The sequence below is a fragment of the Larimichthys crocea genome, chromosome XIII, assembly GCF_000972845.2.
Source record: "Larimichthys crocea isolate SSNF chromosome XIII, L_crocea_2.0, whole genome shotgun sequence".
In the NCBI taxonomy this organism is placed as follows: domain Eukaryota; kingdom Metazoa; phylum Chordata; class Actinopteri; family Sciaenidae; genus Larimichthys; species Larimichthys crocea.
Window position 1 is genome coordinate 8,409,981 of NC_040023.1, and position 19,760 is coordinate 8,429,740.

Below are 19,760 nucleotides of genomic sequence, written 5' to 3' on the forward strand. Positions count from 1 at the left end.
ATAAGATCAATAAAGAAGCATAAATATCTGAGTTGGCAGGTAGTAAGAGATCAATTCAAAATAAATAGATAATAATAATAATTTAGATTATGCAAAACAGACGTCACGTTATGGAAAATAGATTAGACATAGATTTTCAGCTATGTCAGTGTTCTGCTTAATTTATATGCATTATTTTCTAAAACGTCATGTCTGATATGAGACTGAAAATCTCCCCCTCCAAATCAGATAATATAGGTAAATGATACATTTTCTGAATCCTCAGGGTCATGCCAGTATTTCAGTGTTTGGATTTTGTTTCTCTGATGCTCCCTGGTGCCACAGAATTAAAAGACAAAAGATGACATAGGCGGAAATGGCAGGAAAATGTGTGTAATTGAAAGTTTGAAGAGCTCCAGGGTTGGCTGTACTTGTCCAAAATGTTCACAAAAGGATTTAAGTGAAAGCTCAGAGTCTCCCCTTTAAAATGATACCAATATGTCCAATATAGACTTTCAGCTATATCAGTGTCTGCTTAATTTATACACATTATTTTCTCAACCTTAGCTTACATCATGTGTGATAACTCAAAACAGCTACTCTTGTCAGATGGCCATCATACATCATTGAAAAGCTGAGATTCCAGGCTTTCAGAAAAGGTATGGTAGCCTTTGCCACTTTTTCGGTAACGGCCAACCCCTCTGGCTCACGGACTAGATGGCAGCATTAACAACAATAACTCTAAGGGCACTTGAACACACCACAAGTCATATTTCCGACTTCCTCACTAGGGGGAGTGGTAGTTTACGGGCAGCACCTGAACGCAGCACAGCATTAGCACTCCTCCGGCGGCCGAGAGCAGAGAAGGTAAGAGCTGTCACCGACTTTACCGTCGTTTATCCCCGTAAACACTGAACACAGCAGCCGGGAAACACCGACACACTTCACGGTGACTTGTTGTGTGTGTGTTATCCCGCTGACAGCTCACAGTGTTAACCTCCAGCTGTCAAAACAAAAGGTTTCCTCTGAGCTAACTCCGCTAGCTCCGGCTGGTGAATCTCTGCTCAAAGTTGCCGGTGTGATTTGTATCGGGCAACCGCAGCAACTAGCCCGAGTCTCTGTGAAGCAACGTGTTTAAAAAGTGTTGTTTAATCCGTGTGTTCATTGTAAAGTTAGTTAAATAGTTTTTTTGTGTGTGTTGTGGGTGGCGGATGTAACTTAGCACCGACTGAGCTAACAGGCTAGTTTCGCAGGAAACTTTTTTTTTTTTAGCTTTAGCTTTTAGCTGCTCATAAAATCTCCCAACGAGTATTAAAATATATATTTAACAACTTTAACTCCACATTAACTCACTAACTAACGAGCCGACCTGCGGGGAAGCCTGTTAATTAAAGTTTTTATCAGGTTTTCATGCGGAAGTGACTAAAAAAAAACATGTGTTGCTTTCATGTGTAAAGATTTGCTTTCTGTTTTTATAGAGAATACTTTGAATACTTTGAATATTTTGAATATTTTAGGGCCTGTACGTGACAGCTAAAAGGTAAAATGAGAAGTCATTTAATCACTAAATGAACTGCAGGTAATAAAATGTATAGACACACAGGTTTAGACATGTTACATGTCTTATTAATATCATGATAGATAGATAGATAGATAGATATACAGATATACAGATATACAGATATACAGATAGATACTTTATTCATGCATGCAGCAGCATGAGACCCAGTGTAATATGCATTTAAAATCAGACCTATAAAGTTAACTTGAATTTAAATTCAACCTGTGCAAAGATACAAATAAAAAAACAAAATGTATGTAAAATAAAAACAGAGACAAATCAGAATCAGAAATACTTTCTCTGTGTTTGTTAAAGTTAGTAAATAGAGGTCGGATAGTAACGTCCCAAGAAAAAGATTTTAACACTATACACCTATAAGATATCCAAGATACACATATATAAATAACAGTTAAATAAAAGCCAAGTAACAGTGAACTATGCAATATGTAAATCTAAAACTGTACAGAGACGAGACTGAGTATTTGTAGATTTGACCGTATATAATATGAATGAACGTCACAGCGTTGTCTGCACAGAGGTGGTGCAGAAAACAGTAAAAGCTGAGTGTGAAGTTTTTCAGTTTGTGTATTGAAATGAGAGATTTTTAGTGTAAATACGTGTTTTGTAAGGCAGGAACAGTCTGGAAACTTATGTTCAGTTTCTCTGTGAAGGCGGGAACGTCAGATCATTTTGTAAACGGGTCGCACGGTGTCACAAAATATGAATTAAGACGGTTTAGATTAAAAGAAGCAATGGACTATTTTAATAATTGATTATTTGTTCATATTCTCTCTGTTTTATATCATCCATCTATTTTCCCGTGAGAGCTTCTCCTCATCAGAGTCAGCTGACTGAGGGCGCGAGGCCGGGTACACCCCGGACAAGTCAGCAGCTCATCGCGTCGAGACAAACAAGCATTCACACTTGCATATAACACACCTACGGGCAATGTAGAGTCACCAACAATTGACCTGTTAAGTGCTGTAATGTCTTTGGACTGTTGGAGGAAGCTGGAGCACTCGGAGAGAACATGCACGTTGTTTAATACTGAAAACTAAATATCTTTCACACACATTAGGGCTGTAACTAATGATATATTACAATTAATCTGCTAGTTATTGTCTTCATTAATCACTTTGACTATAAAATAGAGATTTAAATTAAAATGACAGAGAACAAACATCCTGTCGGAGCTCAACGTGGCATCTGTAGTCCACGTCACAGCTCTTAAACCTCGCCCTTCTTGATAGAAACCTTCAGACAGCAGCTTCTCCTCGAAGGCAGACAGCTCGCCCAGCCCAGGTCTCATCTCAATGTCGTTCTTCCCCAGGAGAATAGGTGTACTCTGTCTCCACCACACCCTCCTCTCCTTTCACGGTGTCCAGGAGGGAGAAGGTGAAGCGAGCAGAGTGTAGCAGAACCAAAGATACAAGAGCCGAATAGAAAAGCAGTGATTTAAAGAGCTGGAAGCAGCAAATAATAAGTTTGAAGGATGATCATGTTTGCTGCTTTTTGACAAATGAATTCATATTAATATTTCCAGCACTCCTGTAATAGATGAACCTTGGTAGTGTTAAAGAGTCGTTCGATAATTAAAATAAAACCTGAACCATCAGCTGCTGCATCTCCCGAGGCTGCGGCCGGCAAAACAGGATCGACTTGAAGCAGATAACATTGTTTACAAGAAACAATAGTGCTCTGAGAGGACGCGTTTGCCAGTAACCACCGTGTTTTTCCAGAATCATCTGCATGTGTATGGAAAATACCTCCGAGGAATGAATTCTGCAGACGTAACCGGTGTCACGGTCCCTGCTGATGACCGGCTAACTTGTCCCTGACTCAACGAGAGTTCAGCCGAGTTCTGCCACTGCCAAAAGGCCCAAACAAAAGAGGCAGTGATGAAGTGGCATCCCATACCCCTTTACCCATTGTCCCACTTAATGAAGCGCCAGCCTGGGTATGCGAGCTGCTCCACGTCTGGACGGTCACAGGATCTCCAGCCAGTGTGTAGTAAACACGGCGGGGCGTACACAGCTACCACTGTTTCTGTTCACTGTCTGAGATTTACGCTCAGTCGACCTGCCACCTGATACATACAGGCTGAAGGCCTGCAGGCTGTTTACATGCAGCTGAAACACACAAGATGAGGACAGAGGGCAGCAATCCGTCTTTTGTTGATTTATTCTGTTAGTTAGGCTCATAAATCTGTGTTTAGGATGTAAGATGAAAACATTTTCCAGTATTTATTATGAAAGGCAAAAGAAAATCATCCCAAAGCCCATTCAGCAAATCTTAAAGCTGTTCTCTGTCTGGCAAAGAGTCCAGAATTCGACTGAGTTTGACGTCTTAGTAAACAGATATTGAAATGATTAATTGATTATCAAAGTAGTGGGCAGTTCATTTTCTCTCAGCAACACATTCAGCAGTGAGACATGACTTAAGACGACACCGGCATATTTACAGTTTGTAATCTAATGATGATTAAATTGCTACGGCAGCAAATTGTCACTTTTATTATTAATTAAGCTGTTGTTCTTTTGATTATTCTGATAGTTGTTCACAAATTAAAAATTACTGGAGTCTTCAGGTTTGTTTCCATGCACACGAACCTCTGACAATGTCAAAAAAGTAAAGTTAAAAGTAGAACTCATGGCAGAGATCACATTAGACTGTATAATAATAATAATAAAGTGTGAGAGTGTATGTTGCACCTCAGACTGCTTCCTTATGAACCAACTGCACTTAACGCTGTCTCTAAAAACTCTATGTTCAGATGTGCAACTGAAAAATCATAAATTGGTGTTTTGATCCTGTTTTTAATATTGTTTAATCATAAATCAATCAGTTTAACTAACCGTTACTTAATAGGTAAATCGTCTTTTTGTATTCTTGAGTTTAACGAGTTGTGCAACACACATCTCACTCTGCCTCGAGATATCTATCGTTGTATTTGATATGATGATGATGATGATGGGAAATTTACTGGAAGTTTACCACATCATCTCTCAGAATCGCATCGTCACTCCGATTGGCTTTATCAGAACTGACTCGCTCTCGCTTCATGTTTCACAAAGTGCTTATAATTTTAGTTCGTCTGACTCCTGGAACAAAACACAGCGCCTTGGTAAAATCAGCACACGTATACTTAAACCTCCAGAGCTTAGTTTGTCTCTTTGACGATGTGCGGCCTCGTCTCGCCTGACATAAAGTTATAAAATCTGGAATAGTGATCTTGTCGATAACCAAACACTTTCTCTGTCTCCTTCGTTCCCTCGTCAGATGCAGACTATAAAGTGCGTGGTGGTCGGTGACGGTGCGGTGGGGAAAACTTGCCTCCTCATCTCCTACACCACCAACAAGTTTCCCTCCGAATACGTCCCCACGGTGAGTAACGCTTTTTATTATTTACTGCAGCGTTCTGCAAACGTACAGCAGCAAGGCGCCATTTACTGATTTGAATACGCAGTGTGGCTCTTTCCTGTCACGCAGGAAGCGACGCTTGTTTGTTTAGAGTTTGTCTGGACTTGACAGACTGTCATTTACATAAGCGGCGTCAAAAGAGAAATACCCGACAGTACAGTTTCCTCTTTAGTGAGGGATTAATCCTGATGTTTCATGTTTCAGGTGCACTTGGTTTAACCTGCAAATAAAATGGTTTGTCTGAGATTGTGGTCAAAGCTTCAAAAACACTTTGCCAGTGTAGCCTAATGTTTTTGTTTGACATACAACAAATACGTGAAATAAAGCTCCATTCTGAGGGATTTATTGGTTTCTGTCTCAGGGAAAGTGGGACTTTACCAAAACTACTCTATGTTTAACAAAATCAAACACATTTAGACGACTTCCCCTTCCCTTTCTTTTTGAAAAATTACATCAACATCCCAAAAAAAAACCTAGAATCTACCTCTGGGAAAGTTTCAAGAACGTTAAAACTCCCCCATTTAAATGACACATGTTTAGGTGATTCCCCCTTTGGGCAGGCCCAACTCAACCTGATTTGGTTGAACTGTTATTACAACTTAGTTTAAATGAGATCAGTGCTAACACAATGTTGAACTGTTCCTTTAATGTCATATTAATCGTGGGAGTGGGTGTTAGTGGCATGCTCTGCAGAAACAGGTAGAGCAGTTTGAAAAACAGAAGTTGTATGTTGGTGATGATGACACCTCAGAATATCTGATGCTTTCTGGTTGGGTGAATTCGTAGAATGGCTGCCCTGCGTGTGTGTGTGTGTGTGTGGTTGCCTGCAGGTTTGAAGGTTTAAGGTTGTCTGCACTTTGTAAATTTCCTGTGTGATTTTTCACCATTCAGAAGCGTCGTGTCATGCTGAAGCAGCTCGGCGTGTCTGTAGTTTGATATAAAGTGTGGGGCAGTGTGTGACGCCTCAGCTCGAGTGATCCTGCAAACTTTGACTTTCTTTTTTTTTTTGAGTTAGTGATGTGCAGAAAACAGCTGACTGACTGTTGACAGGCAGCGCCGTCCTACTGGAAATATCTTGAATATGCCTAATTGACGAGCAGCTTCACTGACTGCAATTTGATGAGTAATTCTCTGCACCCCATCTGTCTGTCTGTCTGTCTGTCTGTCTGTCTGTCTGTCTGTCTGTCTGTCTGTCTGTCTGTCTGTCGTCAGCAGAGCTCACATCAGAGCAATGCAGAACACTGCTGACTCAGCTTTATCGTCCTCTTCCTGTCAGACCTCCCTCTCCCTACCATGATTTTAAACCTTTTATGAAATTCTCAGTGCTTTCCCAACACCCACAATATATTTCTTCTACATTACGTATAGATAAACTGAGAGATGCCCCCATATCTTGTTTTTTGCCTCTGACTAGTGATATGAAAAATTTCAACCGATAACCGATAATTTCTTGCTCCTCATGGCCGATACCGATAACCACTAAGTTCTTATTTCAACCCGAAAGTCCCCCGTATCCTAACATGTAGCATACCAAAAATGACGGGGAGAAACTCAGCTAAAAGCTCTACCAAGCACTGCTACCCAAACAAAACACAGTTCAATCCCCAAGCAATTATCTGGGCATGTAACAAAAACACAAAAACAGCGCATGTCCACATGTCCAGAAGCACTACTTCTGCTAATTTCACCACTTCAACCAAACCACACAGACGTCACGTGAAAGCGACTCGAGACTCTGCTGACTACAAAGATGTGTGTCTCATCACTGTGCGATGAAAACTTGGCGAGCTAGTCCCCCTTATCCGATCGATTAAAAAATTACGTAATTTCTCCCCATATCGGCCAATATTTATCGGTCCGATAAATATCGTGCATCCCTACCTCTGATTGGATCGTCTTTAAGTCATATCAGCCGATTCGATTCCAAGTTTTTTGTTTTGTTACAGCAGCTGGTACAGAAGTTTTAAGAAATCAAGCACTGGAATACCTTGAAAATATCTTATTTTTTAACAAATTGTTAAAAAGGTCATTGAAATCTAAGTGAACCACATAAGACTGTGTCTCCTATTGTGATCAAAGTTTTGTCTTTATAATTAAATCACAATCAGAAATTGCCCTTTTCTTTTTTTCCTCACCTTGATGAGCCCGTTACTGAAAACAAAATATTCCAGGAAAGTTTAAATTCAAATTGATCGTTATAGCAATTGTCTTTCAACGTCTCTGTTTTTATACCAACTGTTGAACAACTGCAAGGCTGAAAACAAGTCGTACCTGGTCCGTTGTAGCACACATATCGGACTCGGTCTTGGATAAAAAAAAAATAATTTAGTCTCAACTTTACCAGACTATCTGCAGATTAATTCTGAATACAGTTGTAATATTTCTCATAGAAAAGTTGTAATAGAAGCTGTGACACATTATCTTCATGATTTTTAGTCCAATTCATTCATAAAAACCTTTCTCTGATACTATGACGTAATTCTCCCAAAATCAATTTCCTCGATTCTGAATGGTCCTAATACTCCATCCATAGTAACAACGGAGAAATTCATCTATATCAGTCAGAGACAGTTGTGTAATTCTTTATTACTTCTTGTTTTTATTGCGTACACAGCATCATGTTCCCGACAGTATTATCCTGTTGTTATGGCGGTATAGTCTCGATGCCAAACTCTTTAGTTTTATCTCAAACCTTTGAAACCAATAATGTGATTATTGTTTTCAAAGGATTAGATTAGTTGACTCATCAGCAGCTCTAATATGCAGAGTCAGAGGTGGCCGTTAATGTTTTCGCAGTAAGAAAGTCATCACAGCAAACAGACTTTCTGCTTCATCGTGTCTGCATTGAGCTTCACGTCAGCGCGGCGTCTTGTTTCTCGTGCTGCGTCCTGTCGGTCAGCTGACGTCCACCACAACAAGAAATCAGGAGAGAGGAAGTCTCCTCCGGGAAGTATTCCCTCAGACTCACGTTGCCTCACTGTCGAGTTTAATGTCACATCCGTGACTTTTTAGTCTTTCTTCTGTTTATTTCAGGCTGAGGTTTTGTGCACGCTTTGCTGAATTAATGAGCAAAATGTAAATGAGTCGTAGAGAAGTGGGACTAAATAACAAAAGTACTAACTGACCACATGCCTCAGCGCATCACACAGCGCATGTTTCTGTGCAATATATTCACTCTCTCTCTCTCTTGGGAAACCAGAACTGTTGGTAACAAATAGACAGTGTGTCCCACATGAAGACAGTGTAGCTGTGGGGGAGAGTTTATTTCTATTTCTAGTAGTTATTTCTTAAAATACTGAGTTTGATTTGGTGGAGGAACTCTGCAGCTGTCGCCTTGTGGTCTCGTGGTTAAACCGTGACCTGACCTGCTTTCCTCTCTTTGTGTTTCAATGCTGAGTGCTGTTTGCTCTTTAACTATAGACTCTATAACAAGTATTTGAACCGTTTCTCAGCTGCTTTCAGTTCATTTGTTGTACAAACTTTGCTACTACTGTGTACGTAATTAACAGGAAACACCGGTTATATCCCTGCAAGTTGTCGTCTTGACTGGTCTTGAAACAAAGTTGATATTTGTCTGAGATCAAGACAAGACCTTGAAAAAGTGGTCTTGAGACCAACACAGATCTTGAGTACTACAACTTTGCTGAGTGACATCCAAGAGTGTACCGGATTGGTACTTTGTTGTTGTTTGTTAATTTAAAGGCCCACTTGTGTGTAAGATTTTGTGGCATCTAGCTGTCAACTTGTAGATTGTTGTAACCCACTGAACACCCCTCACCTCACACCCCACCCCTTTCCAAGCTAGTGGGAGAATGTTATGTTTGGTTTGTCTATTCTGGGCTACTGTAGAAACATGGCAGACTCTTTCTGAGGTAACAAAAACACAATAATTCTTATTTGCAGGTGACTACATGAATGAAAACACACTAAATTCTTACACACGGGACCTTACGACTTCTTTCTTTCTTTATTTCTAACTTTTTAATCTCAGTTTTGCTTAATTAGTCACAAAAACCAATGTTAAAAAGTTCTATTTAAGATTTTAAACCATGTTTTCATGAGCTAAGATTCAAGATCTGTATGGGCGAGATAATAAACTTTAGTTTTAGTTATTTTAGGACCTTTTGATTAACGTTGTTTTAGTCTAATCTATCCATCTTTGTTGTGATTAGTCACCATGGTTACAGGTGTTGTTTTCTTCTGTTATGAGTTCAGCATAAAGGGCAACATTTACCTGTTTAAACAGTACTGTGGAAAATTACTTGATGGTTTGATACCCGTCGCCACCAACACATTTCAGTCGGTACCAGAAAAGTATTGTCGTTCGCCAGAGGAGATGTCCTACATCGAGTATTTCCAGTCACCTACTGTGAGCCTGACGGTGTAAATATATGTTTGTAATACTTGCTGCAGCTTCCTCTCCTACAGGCTACGTCCTCCAGTTTGTCTGGAGCCTGTCTGTGCATACGGAGCTTCATTAAAACCAAACAGTGTCTGCGGGCTACAGCAGGTCGACGTGTTGAAGCCGGGCATAGCAACTATAAAACACTCCCTGCTTCAGCTCAGTTGAACCCTCACATAGATGAGGTTAACAGACATGTCGGGGCCGTGTTTGCTTGTTATTGTGCGTTGCAGCAGCCCGAAGGTACAAGAGTGATGAAACAAGAGGGAGGAGTGAGATGATCAGAGTGTGTTTACCTGAACAGCAGCACTACCGGTAAAGTGCGATCCATCACGGTTATGCATGAGTATCCTGGCTCCAGACCTCTGACTTGCTGCCCACATCTCTGATTTGTTCAGAGGACAGCTCTGATGTTGTGCTCATTAACCGTGGTTTCCCACAGTCTGTGAAATAAGTGACCATATAATCAGAGCTTTGTTGGCAGGATTAAGACAATGTCTCATCTTCCTGTGCCAGAGGCCGAAACATAGCAGCTGCAAACGGCCATAAAACTGGCATCAACTTACAGAACTATGAAAGCCTGACAAACGTTGTATTTCCAATCAACTTAGTGCCGACAGTGTGCAGAAATTCAACCTTTTTGTTGGATTATTACACGTCCTCGCAGACCTGTCTGCAAAGATCGACATTAGACAAGTTTACTGCTCCAAGCAATCGATGTTGCAGCGTTTCTGTCGACTAGAAATCTGCTAACTTGAGCACATCTTGCTGTATGAACTCTGAAGTGAAGAGGCAATCTCTGAACCCATCGTCTTGACGACAGTTTTGTGGCCGTTCGAATGTTTCAAGGCTTCTGGCCAGCAGATATCTGGACAACAGACATGGGCACCAAGATTTCCTCTTCTGCGTTCAAGAGTGTCAACGTCTACGACCAGATTTTCATTGGATGATCGTCACTAGGTTCTGAGATTTTCGCCTTTTTGACTTTTACCTTCATGCAACCAAAGCTTGCTCAAATCTGATTGGTCAATGCTACTCAGACTATAAATGGACTAGAAACAGAAACCAGAACCTTCTGATACCTAAGCCTCGTCTCTCGCCTTCAGGTTCTGCATTCATATGTAGAGAAGAAGCAGATCTGATGGTTTGTTCATTTGAAACTTCTCTTTACACTACGACTTTATTTACTTTTCACAAATATTTCATGCAAAATAGTTTTTAGTACTTCAGAGTCAATGTCTGTTGAAGGTTTAGGTCAAGGTCGATGAACCGCAGTCAGTTTCTTTCAGTTTGTCAGTCTTGGCGAGATTTATTTAGTTACTCTGGATGTTTTGTTTGCGCAGTGAATTGGCTAATAAAAGGTGTACAAGTATGGATGAGTTGCCAAATGTTGAAATCAAAATATTGCTGTAAGATGCCGTTAGTCAGAGTATCTCCAACACTGCGTGTCCTTACTTGTTTTTCCTTTTGACACGTGTTAGGTTGGGAAAAAAAGTAGAATGTAACCAAAGTTTCGGCCTCAGTTCACCCTGTATGTTCAATAAAATACCCACTTCCTCACCAAAGTTGGTTTTGACATGAGCAAGCGGAGAGGAAACATCTTCCTAAAATCACTGAAGTGATGTGAAACCTTTAGCTGTGTGTGTGTGTGCTCTTTGTATCTTTGTGAGGACACGGTATACGTTTCAGACCTTGACAGAGGGGATGTGTTTGGAAAGTGGAGACCTTTCTGTCTGGTCCTCACTTCTTCAAAGAGCTGTTTGGTTGCAGAATTAGGCGTGTTACTGAGTGTGTTACAGAACGTGTGTGTGCCTCTTTTGTTGGACGAAGCCTTGTAAATATGAGAAGTTTACTTCTTCTTTTGTTTTGTCTGCGATCATATGTCTTTTTCACATTTTTACTTCCTGTTTTCACCGTTCTTTGTGCTCCCTCTGTCTCCTCCCCTCGCCCCTCACCCCTCGCCCTCCTTTAGGTGTTCGATAACTATGCAGTGACAGTGATGATCGGCGGGGAGCCGTACACTCTGGGGCTGTTTGATACTGCAGGTAAAAATAAAGTCCGCATGAAGCACACAGAGAAACTTTCTCTGTTCAGCTGTAGAGGGCCGTGCCTGTGTTTTTTAACTTTCCCTGCTACATTTCAGAGTGTTTGTGTGTCTCCTCCTGCAGGTCAGGAGGACTACGACAGGCTGCGACCCCTCAGCTACCCTCAGACCGACGTCTTCCTCGTCTGTTTCTCTGTCGTATCGCCCTCCTCCTTTGAGAACGTCAGGGAGAAGGTGAGTTCAGTGTCGGTCTGTCTGCAGTGTTAAACTTTTACCTGTAGTCGGTGCTCAATACAAACTACAGCAACTAAGAATGAATGAGTCCTGATCTCGACAAAAAAGGACACTGATCTCGGACACAAGCACAAATGCTGCTTCCTATTGCTGTATCGAGTACTAAGAAGTAAATAGTTGACTTATACAAAGGCCTTTTAGATTAGCTATTACATTTCTTCCCTGACCCTCCACATGTCTCACGTCTCTCCTTTGACCTTCCCTCTTCACAGTGGGTGCCAGAGATTTCACACCACTGCCCGCGGACGCCCTTCCTGCTGGTCGGGACTCAGGTGGATCTGAGAGACGACAGCAACACTCTGGAGAAACTGGCCAAGAACAAACAGCGGGCCCTGACCTGCGAGAGCGGAGAGAAACTGGCCCGCGAGCTCAAGGCCGTCAAATACGTGGAGTGCTCAGCTCTTACACAGGTAACTTTAGGCGGAGGAAACGTCCACGACTTACCGGTCAGGTCATTAGAAAAATTAAAGGCACGCGCAGACAGACTGTGGCAACATCCAGTTACTAAACTGGTGAGGCTGACTCAGCACAGCAGAAGACTGATTGATTTGCACAACAGGAAATAATCTGGATTTTCTGATTCAGATGTCTCAGTCATGTATAACGAGCTCCGGACGTGTGAGGAATAACTTCACCAACACAAGCAGGATGTTGTTAATCGATGCTCTTGTGTTGAATAAGAAAAGTTTGTACATATGATAAAAACAGTTTAAAAGACGCATGGACATTTGTTAGATAATTGGATCTCATAACGTCCTGATTTATTGTAGCCGACTGTTTTTTGCACCAGCTCTGTCAGTTCTAATGTTACCGTGGGATTTGCTTATTAGGAACGATGAAGATGAATAGTTTTTGTTGTTTTGAAGCTTTTTTAGCCTCTCGAATTTGAGGATTTGCTGCTTTTCTTTGTCTTACATTGTACTAAATTCAAAACTTCAGGGTTTTGAACTGTCGTGCTATCGTCCTTTACACTGATTTCTTATATTTTTAGACCAAAGGATAAATCAAGAAAAGCAAAATAGTTAAAGAATGATAGTTAGAGACCTGACATGACCCAGGCTCAGCTCTGCTGGTTCAGTATCATCATTTGAGGGGTTTTTGTAATCTGTAGTATTGAGTATTAAAGGGTATTTCCGTGCAGTGACATCTGCAGAGTACATCTGTACTGATCTGCAAACAGATTTGGTGAGAACTTTACAAATCATCGCACGGACTTGGAGCTGCACATGCAACATGAGCCGCTGAAACCGGGGACAGTGCAGTTACAAACACGTCTGACACCTCTGCTCCTTTTTATGCAGAAGTTTTTGGTCTTTCTAAAGGAGGCGTGTGACGATCAGCTGCAGTATGAAGAAGAAACGTGTCAAAGTTCCCCTCCCTTCAGATTTTATTACAGCTGCTCTGCTGCTTTTCCCCCCAGAGCAACTTTTTCATGATACTTATGTCTTTTCTTATTTTTCTGGTGTTTCCACTATTTTTTTAAAATGTATGTCATAACCAAACATATCCACAGAGATGTAAACTCATGAGTGTTTCTGTCTGTTTCTCAGAGAGGACTGAAGAACGTGTTCGACGAGGCCATCCTGGCGGCTCTGGAGCCTCCAGACAACAAACCCAAGAAGCGCTGCGTCCTGCTATAGACGCCACAAGAGGAAGAGGAGGTGGAGGTGGATTGGGGAGAAGGAGGAGGAGAGGGGAGGGGGGGGTGATGAACCCAGATGGGAAGAGAGGGCGGGAGTAACCAACGGGGGGAGGGAGAGGGTGTGAAGGTGGATGAGGTAGACACATGTTTAAACAGTGCCTTCAGCCGTAGTGACTTAATGTGGGTGTGGTGTTGGAACAGACGGGCTCTCGACAGGCTTTATTTTCATCAGAGATACAATGTCGATATAATATGACTAACACATGCGAGCAACACTCCTCACTAACCAGGAAAAGGGAGGGTTTTAACTTTAGGAGGAGGCAGGTTGAGCAATAGAGAGGTTTGAACCTCAGATGTCTCACAGCTGAAGACGATGCAACGTTAATGACATTAACCACGAGCCACCAATCTGATTAAAACAACGGGAAGAGAACATTCCTGGAGCCAAAACAGAGGCGTTTTAATGTAAAGAGACAGACGTGAAAACATGACCCAGTTGGTGAGCAACGTTCCCCGCAGCTCGGTGGTTCATCGGAGGGTCAACCTCCACACAAGCGACGACTGTAACCTGACTTCATCCAGAGGAGATTCAGCTCGCTTGGATCAGAACAGGCACGTTAGATTATTCTTCTGCTTTGCAGCGTAAAAGAAAACAGACACATAAACACACGCACATGTAATAGTTAATAAATAGACGATCGAAGCTGCAAACTCGACATCTCCAAACCGTTCATTTGGAACAGACAGAGTTTCACAAGTTTCTCGAGCCGTCTGTCGACATAAAAAAAACGATTTTTGACTTTTTTTTATCGTTGTTTTGTCTTTGCACGTTCTTTTCTCTGCTGTCGCGCTGCCTTTTCTCTCTCCGGACGTCTCACTGTGGACACATCCTCAACACTCAAACCCTCACCACCTCATATTAAGTATTAAGGGTGTTGCATTATCATAAATAAATCAAAACTACTTTCATTCAGAACATAAATCGTGCTGTTTTCTTTTAATTAAAGCCGTCACAGGAGTAGACATGCAGGCTATCATCTGAGCTGAAGTGGTTTACAGTAATTAAACCCAGTGATAAATTGGCATTGTGTTGCACCTCTGAGCGCACAAAGGTTTCACCTCATTATTTTTTACAAACTTGAGTTTGTGTGTTTAAACTTCCGGCTGCCACAGTAGTTCACTATAACTGCCTTAAAATCTTTTCTTTCCTACTCGAGAACTTTGCTGCCTTATTGCCGAAAGCCAGTCGAATCCTTAAAAACATGATGTAATGTGTTTTAAGTCCAAAGGTTTTGGGGTGAACTTCAACTTAAATCTGCTATTTTACACGTTTTTCACGTTCTGGCTGAGCCAAAATGTGAAAGTCTTGTTTCCCAGCAGTCCTCTTTCTTACCTTTTAAAAATGTTAACATCACACCTGACCTTGCTGACTCTCCATGTTTAAAAAAACAAACATATTTGTGTGGATTAAACCTTTTTAAATATATATTAAATATGTTAAATGGGATCTAAACTTTCAGCAGACGTGGCTACGGAGCAAACATTTCACACATGACCTCCTCCACATCATGTCGTCCACTCCTGCTCCTGCTTCGTTCTCCTCCTTGGCCTGACTGGAACCTCAAGTGCTCCTCTGTGTGTTAGCACCTCCTGGAGGCCTTAAAGGGGAAACGCCGCTCAGTTTAAAGGTTCATCTGTGTTGTCACTTTGGCCAACTGCAGACTAATCTAAATCAAATCATTAAGACTTGAACCTATGATGTAGGTAATGTAGGTGTATTGATTCAAACTCACACTCCAGCAATAAATAATAAATGAAATGATCAAAGCTTTGACTTTCCTCTCTTAATCTTTGCTAAATAATATGATAACGGTTCACTGACTGGGGATTTGAGGGCTTGTTTTTTCGATTTTTAAGTTGGAATAATTGATCAAATATCATTTGTGTATTATAAATTATAGTTTGTGTCTCTCTAATATCTTTGGCCAAAGGGATAACAACTTAAATCATTAAACTGAAGGTTTTCCTCATTAAAATGAACTAAAATTCCACTTTGCTTTTTTGGAGTGTTTTGGAGATTACAGTTTATTCTGATAATGTATGGATAATAATTACAAGTATTATATATATATTTTTCTTTGCTCCTTATTGTTTCCTGGGGAACATTATTTTATCCGTTTTTTTTTTTTGTTTTTTTTTGACACTTGAGTTTTTATTTCTTTTTTTTTTTTCTTTTTAGATATTTGTACTATTACTTGACGGTTGAGTGCCAACGGTTTAAGAGATAATCAGCCCGCTCGGCCTGGTTTGACAAACTAAACAATCCTCATGATAAGCTTGTAAAGACAAAAACAACATGATAACAGCTGGAGCAATAATTACAGATGTGGAAAACTGCTCTGTATCAAAAGATGAATGTTGGAACTGGTGGGTGTTTTGGAAATAATAAAAACAGTACTTGAATGTTGTTTCACAATGACTTGATTTTTACTTTTTTTTATTTCACATTTGAACCACTTTTTTCTTCCTCTGCTCTATCCTGCTTTTTTTAAATCATCCGCACTTTTCTGTGATTCGTTTTGAATACAGTCGCTTTGTCATGAATAGAAATGAATAAAATAATAAAATTTGAATTAAAAAGTTTAAATTATCTTGTGATTAATGTGGGAGAAACAATCTTCAGGTTTAAGTTTTGTAGTCTTAAATTAAAAGTAGTGGGAAATTTAGCAAAAAAAAAAAAGTACTTTTAAAGAAAAATAACACTTCTAAATTAAAGAGAGGTTATTATGGAAATGAATAAATAGGTTGTAAGATGGAACATGACCAGAAAACACATGTAAGATTCAACAAAAAATAAAAGTATAGTAGAAAATGTAAAACATAAAACACCAAACAAGCTCACAGATGATACAGCGTATGTCAACTGACACAGCCAAGATCCAATTAGATCTATATATTCTATTTATATATTATAAATGTTAAATTCACACGTTTATTACTACTCCAGATATTAAAAACTAAATTCATTTTAAAAACATACCACTGACCGGTGAAGATTTCTGTTCTTCATTCACAGGTTTGACATTTATATGCATCGTTTACGCTTCAAAATATTTTCGTCTCGTTGAGTTTGAAGCACATCTGCAGTCATAGGAGGATAAAAGCGTGACTAAATCTGTCGTTTTAAAGAGAAACAATCACTGGTGCATTTGACAAAGCCATCAAAAAGTCAGGCAGGATACTAAAAATAGCGGCGGATAAATAAATCACCCTCAGAGACTTGGTTGACTTTTTTCTTCCATCGTGGTTTTTAGTCGTAGTTTGGTTAGGTTTTGGGAAAATATCTGTAATTCTTAAATGAAAACAGACTCTGGATAAATAAATTCATTTAATAATCTATAACATTTAAGTATTTAAAGATAATAAGAAAAACATTTTTAAAAGCCATTAAAATGTCGTTTAAACTACTTTGTTTGCCTCACAAGAAGCATTCCTATAAATGATTAATTATCAGTGCATAATTAATCCAGCGGCACACTTCGGACTCCATACAGAGCCACATGTTTGACATGACATTTGCTGACCGGAGGGTTAATCCCACAGTGAACACTAGAGGGAGGTGTCCCACTGGTTTTGAGTGGATACAGTATGTAAATAACTTGGGTGCATTTTGATTGGCAGACTAAAATGGATCCTTCAGACTGACGTGGCATGGAGGCTCAGAGCCACCCGATCCTTTGTCTGACTGACGGCAGCGACTCAGACAGAACAAACCATGAGAGAAAATTAACTGTTCGTTCACACCTTCTGTTCTCTTCTCTCTTCCTCCCATCTCCTCAAATCCTTTCTCTTCCCATCATCCCTCCCTCCTTCCTCTTGAGGTTTGAGGTCTGGAGTCCTCTCAGCTGAGGTCTTCACTAAAAAATTTGAGTCACCTCCATTTCATAACAGTTTGTAACCACAAGTCTTGATATGAAGTCCAGGAAGTTGTTCTCATTACTGCAGTATGTTCACTGGCTCCTTCTCTGAACTTCTCCAAGTGTTCGTTTGGTTATGTGAGTGAGGCACTGATACATAAACCATATTAATGTAACAGAGATAGTTCAATACTAATACTACGCCCCTGTTTCTGGGTCTTATACCTACAACCTAAAAAGCCCCAACGTAACAGTTGTATGCTTTGTTTTTTGGGCTGATTGTGTGTTTGACTCAGGGCCACAACATTAAAACACAAAGGTCATGACTCCTCAGCCCACAGGAGAACTATTTAGCATTTTATTTATTAATTCAAAAACCATCTCTACCCTTCTCTACTGAATTTCCTCTTATCAAGACAACAAACAGTCCAATTATTAAAATAATTAGTCTATTAAAATGGTATCTTTGTCTCTTTAAAGGTCCAGTTAGTCAGATGTATTTGGGCTCTATGTTTTTATTGTGTAAAAACACCTGAAAATAAAAAATCAATTGTGTTTTTGTTACCTTAGAATGAAGCTTTTATATCTACAGATGCCAAGGGCCACCACGTTGGGTCGTGCTAGATTTGTGAAACTCTCATGAGATTTATACACATTGTTTTCAGCACATCTGCGGTCGTACGAGGATAAAACCAACACCAACTTTGTTGTTTTAAACGCCAACAAATTACTGCTACATTTGACAAAGACTTTCGGAAGTCAGGTGACGTACTATAAATAGCGATGGAGGTCGTCCTGGTACATGAATAGATCACCCACAGGAATCGAAACCAAGTGTAGATATTTGCTGAGTTGACTAGTTTTAGCAACAAGTTACTTGGTTAGGTTTAAGAAAAAGATCACGGCTTGGGTTAAAATGGAAAGTCAATGTTTTAGTTTTGGTTTCACACGGGACACGAAGATCTTTCTGGGAGAATGCCTTGAAAACAAACTTCTCCCTCATGCAAGAAACGACCTGTATAAATCTCAAATCTAGGGTTGTCATCTGGACACAACCACCTTGTTTCTGCAGTAGCCCAGAACGGACAAATCAAACACTTGGAATAGGAGGACAGGTGGAGGGGGTCGCAGTCTGCAAGTACACTGCTAAACGTCACTAAATCGGACACAATGATGCTTTGAATGGTATCTACAGCCCACATATGACTCTCGAACGTGGTGAGACGACCTGATAAAAGTTACGTTTGTATGTCAGTTTTCTGGCATATAAAAAGTTTGGGGCTTCAGGCTAATTTGCAGAACTTTGTGCACATTCAGGAGTAACTAGTTTTTAATCAGCATGTTATCTGATTTTCAGATTAGTCACGTCAGCATATCCACGATTCAGATGCCTCTTTATAAACCGCGTTTGGTGAAGATCTATGAAGTTTTTCTGACTTGATTTTCAGATGTATTGTTCTTACTTCCAGGAAGTCATTAAGTTCCAATCATTTCATCAGTTAACGGACTCAATCAAAGTGAACGTTAAGTCTGAACTCACTGCTTGTTGGAAATCACATGTTCCCAAACCTCAACTTCACCTTTTTTATAAGACACTTGGTCACATGATACAACATACAAGGTATGTTGTATCATGTGACCAGTGGTAGAAGGTCATAGTACATTTAATCAAATACTTTATACTATAAGTATAATTTTAAAGGTACATCTACCATTTGATGCAATATTATACTTTTTTGACAGTCTCATTTCAGATTGCTTTGTCCTAAAACATGGTTTTATAAAATAAAAAGTTCAACATTATATTAACAATTCACTCAACCAGCAACCAGATTAAAGCACTGCTTGCATCTTTCTGTGTCAGCTGTATAACCATCTAATATCACATATCATACGTATTTTACATTCTGAATGGGGCCAAGCAGCAGAATAAATACTTTTATGAAGACATTTATACTTTTACTTGAGTATTTTTTACCAAAGTTATGGATCCAAATACTTCTTCCCTGTATATAGAAATGTACTCCAAGCTCAGTTTAATTATTTTTGATTGACAGCTCTGAGTAACTTACATCTTAGACTTTAACTTTGTACCTCAACTGATTTTCATTTTTAAACACTTCAACAACTTTACGTGACTAAACCCATGGGGTCAAACTTCTTGAGAGTCCAAAATGACCTAACTCCCAGTGAATGAACAAATGATTCCAGGTCAGGTTTTAGTTTTACTTTGTGTGACTTCATGAATCAGAGCCAACTTATTCTATTTATTTGGCGGCCATCTTGTCTTGTTGCTGATTCAGCCTCTGACACTTTGACTGCTGTCTGTCCCAACACGCCTCGCTCTCTGCTGCTCGCTGCTTTGGCTGGTGAATATTATTGGATGTCCATCTGACCTCATTATAAGTGAGTTGCCACTGGCAACCAGCTTGGAGAAGAAGGAGGGGGGACGGTGGGGGGTGGGGGGAGAACAGTTGCATCATGGGATAGAAACCTGACCT

General features: G+C 40.1%; 2 protein-coding genes across 4 annotated transcripts in view; one reads left to right on the forward strand and one right to left on the reverse strand.

The window, feature by feature from the left end:
• Nucleotides 1–19,760, reverse strand: part of LOC104935007 (gamma-enolase) — a 57,170-nt gene that overhangs the window by 23,039 nt on the left and 14,371 nt on the right. The window contains exon 1 of one of the 3 annotated variants that reach the window (XM_027286515.1): nucleotides 9,659–9,708. The exons of the other annotated variants lie outside the window; for them this stretch is intronic. Coding sequence (XP_027142316.1) covers nucleotides 9,659–9,693 — 35 coding nt within the window. The 5' untranslated portion in view covers nucleotides 9,694–9,708. Of the gene's footprint in view, nucleotides 1–9,658; nucleotides 9,709–19,760 lie in introns of those variants that run through there. 3 annotated transcript variants of the gene reach the window in all.
• On the forward strand, nucleotides 682–15,818 carry LOC104935006 (cell division control protein 42 homolog). Its single transcript, XM_010750785.3, has 6 exons — nucleotides 682–846; nucleotides 4,820–4,924; nucleotides 11,335–11,407; nucleotides 11,531–11,640; nucleotides 11,913–12,110; nucleotides 13,251–15,818. Exons 1-6 carry the CDS (start codon nucleotides 697–699, stop codon nucleotides 13,338–13,340), a joined length of 726 nt encoding a protein of 241 aa, XP_010749087.2. The 5' UTR covers nucleotides 682–696; the 3' UTR covers nucleotides 13,341–15,818.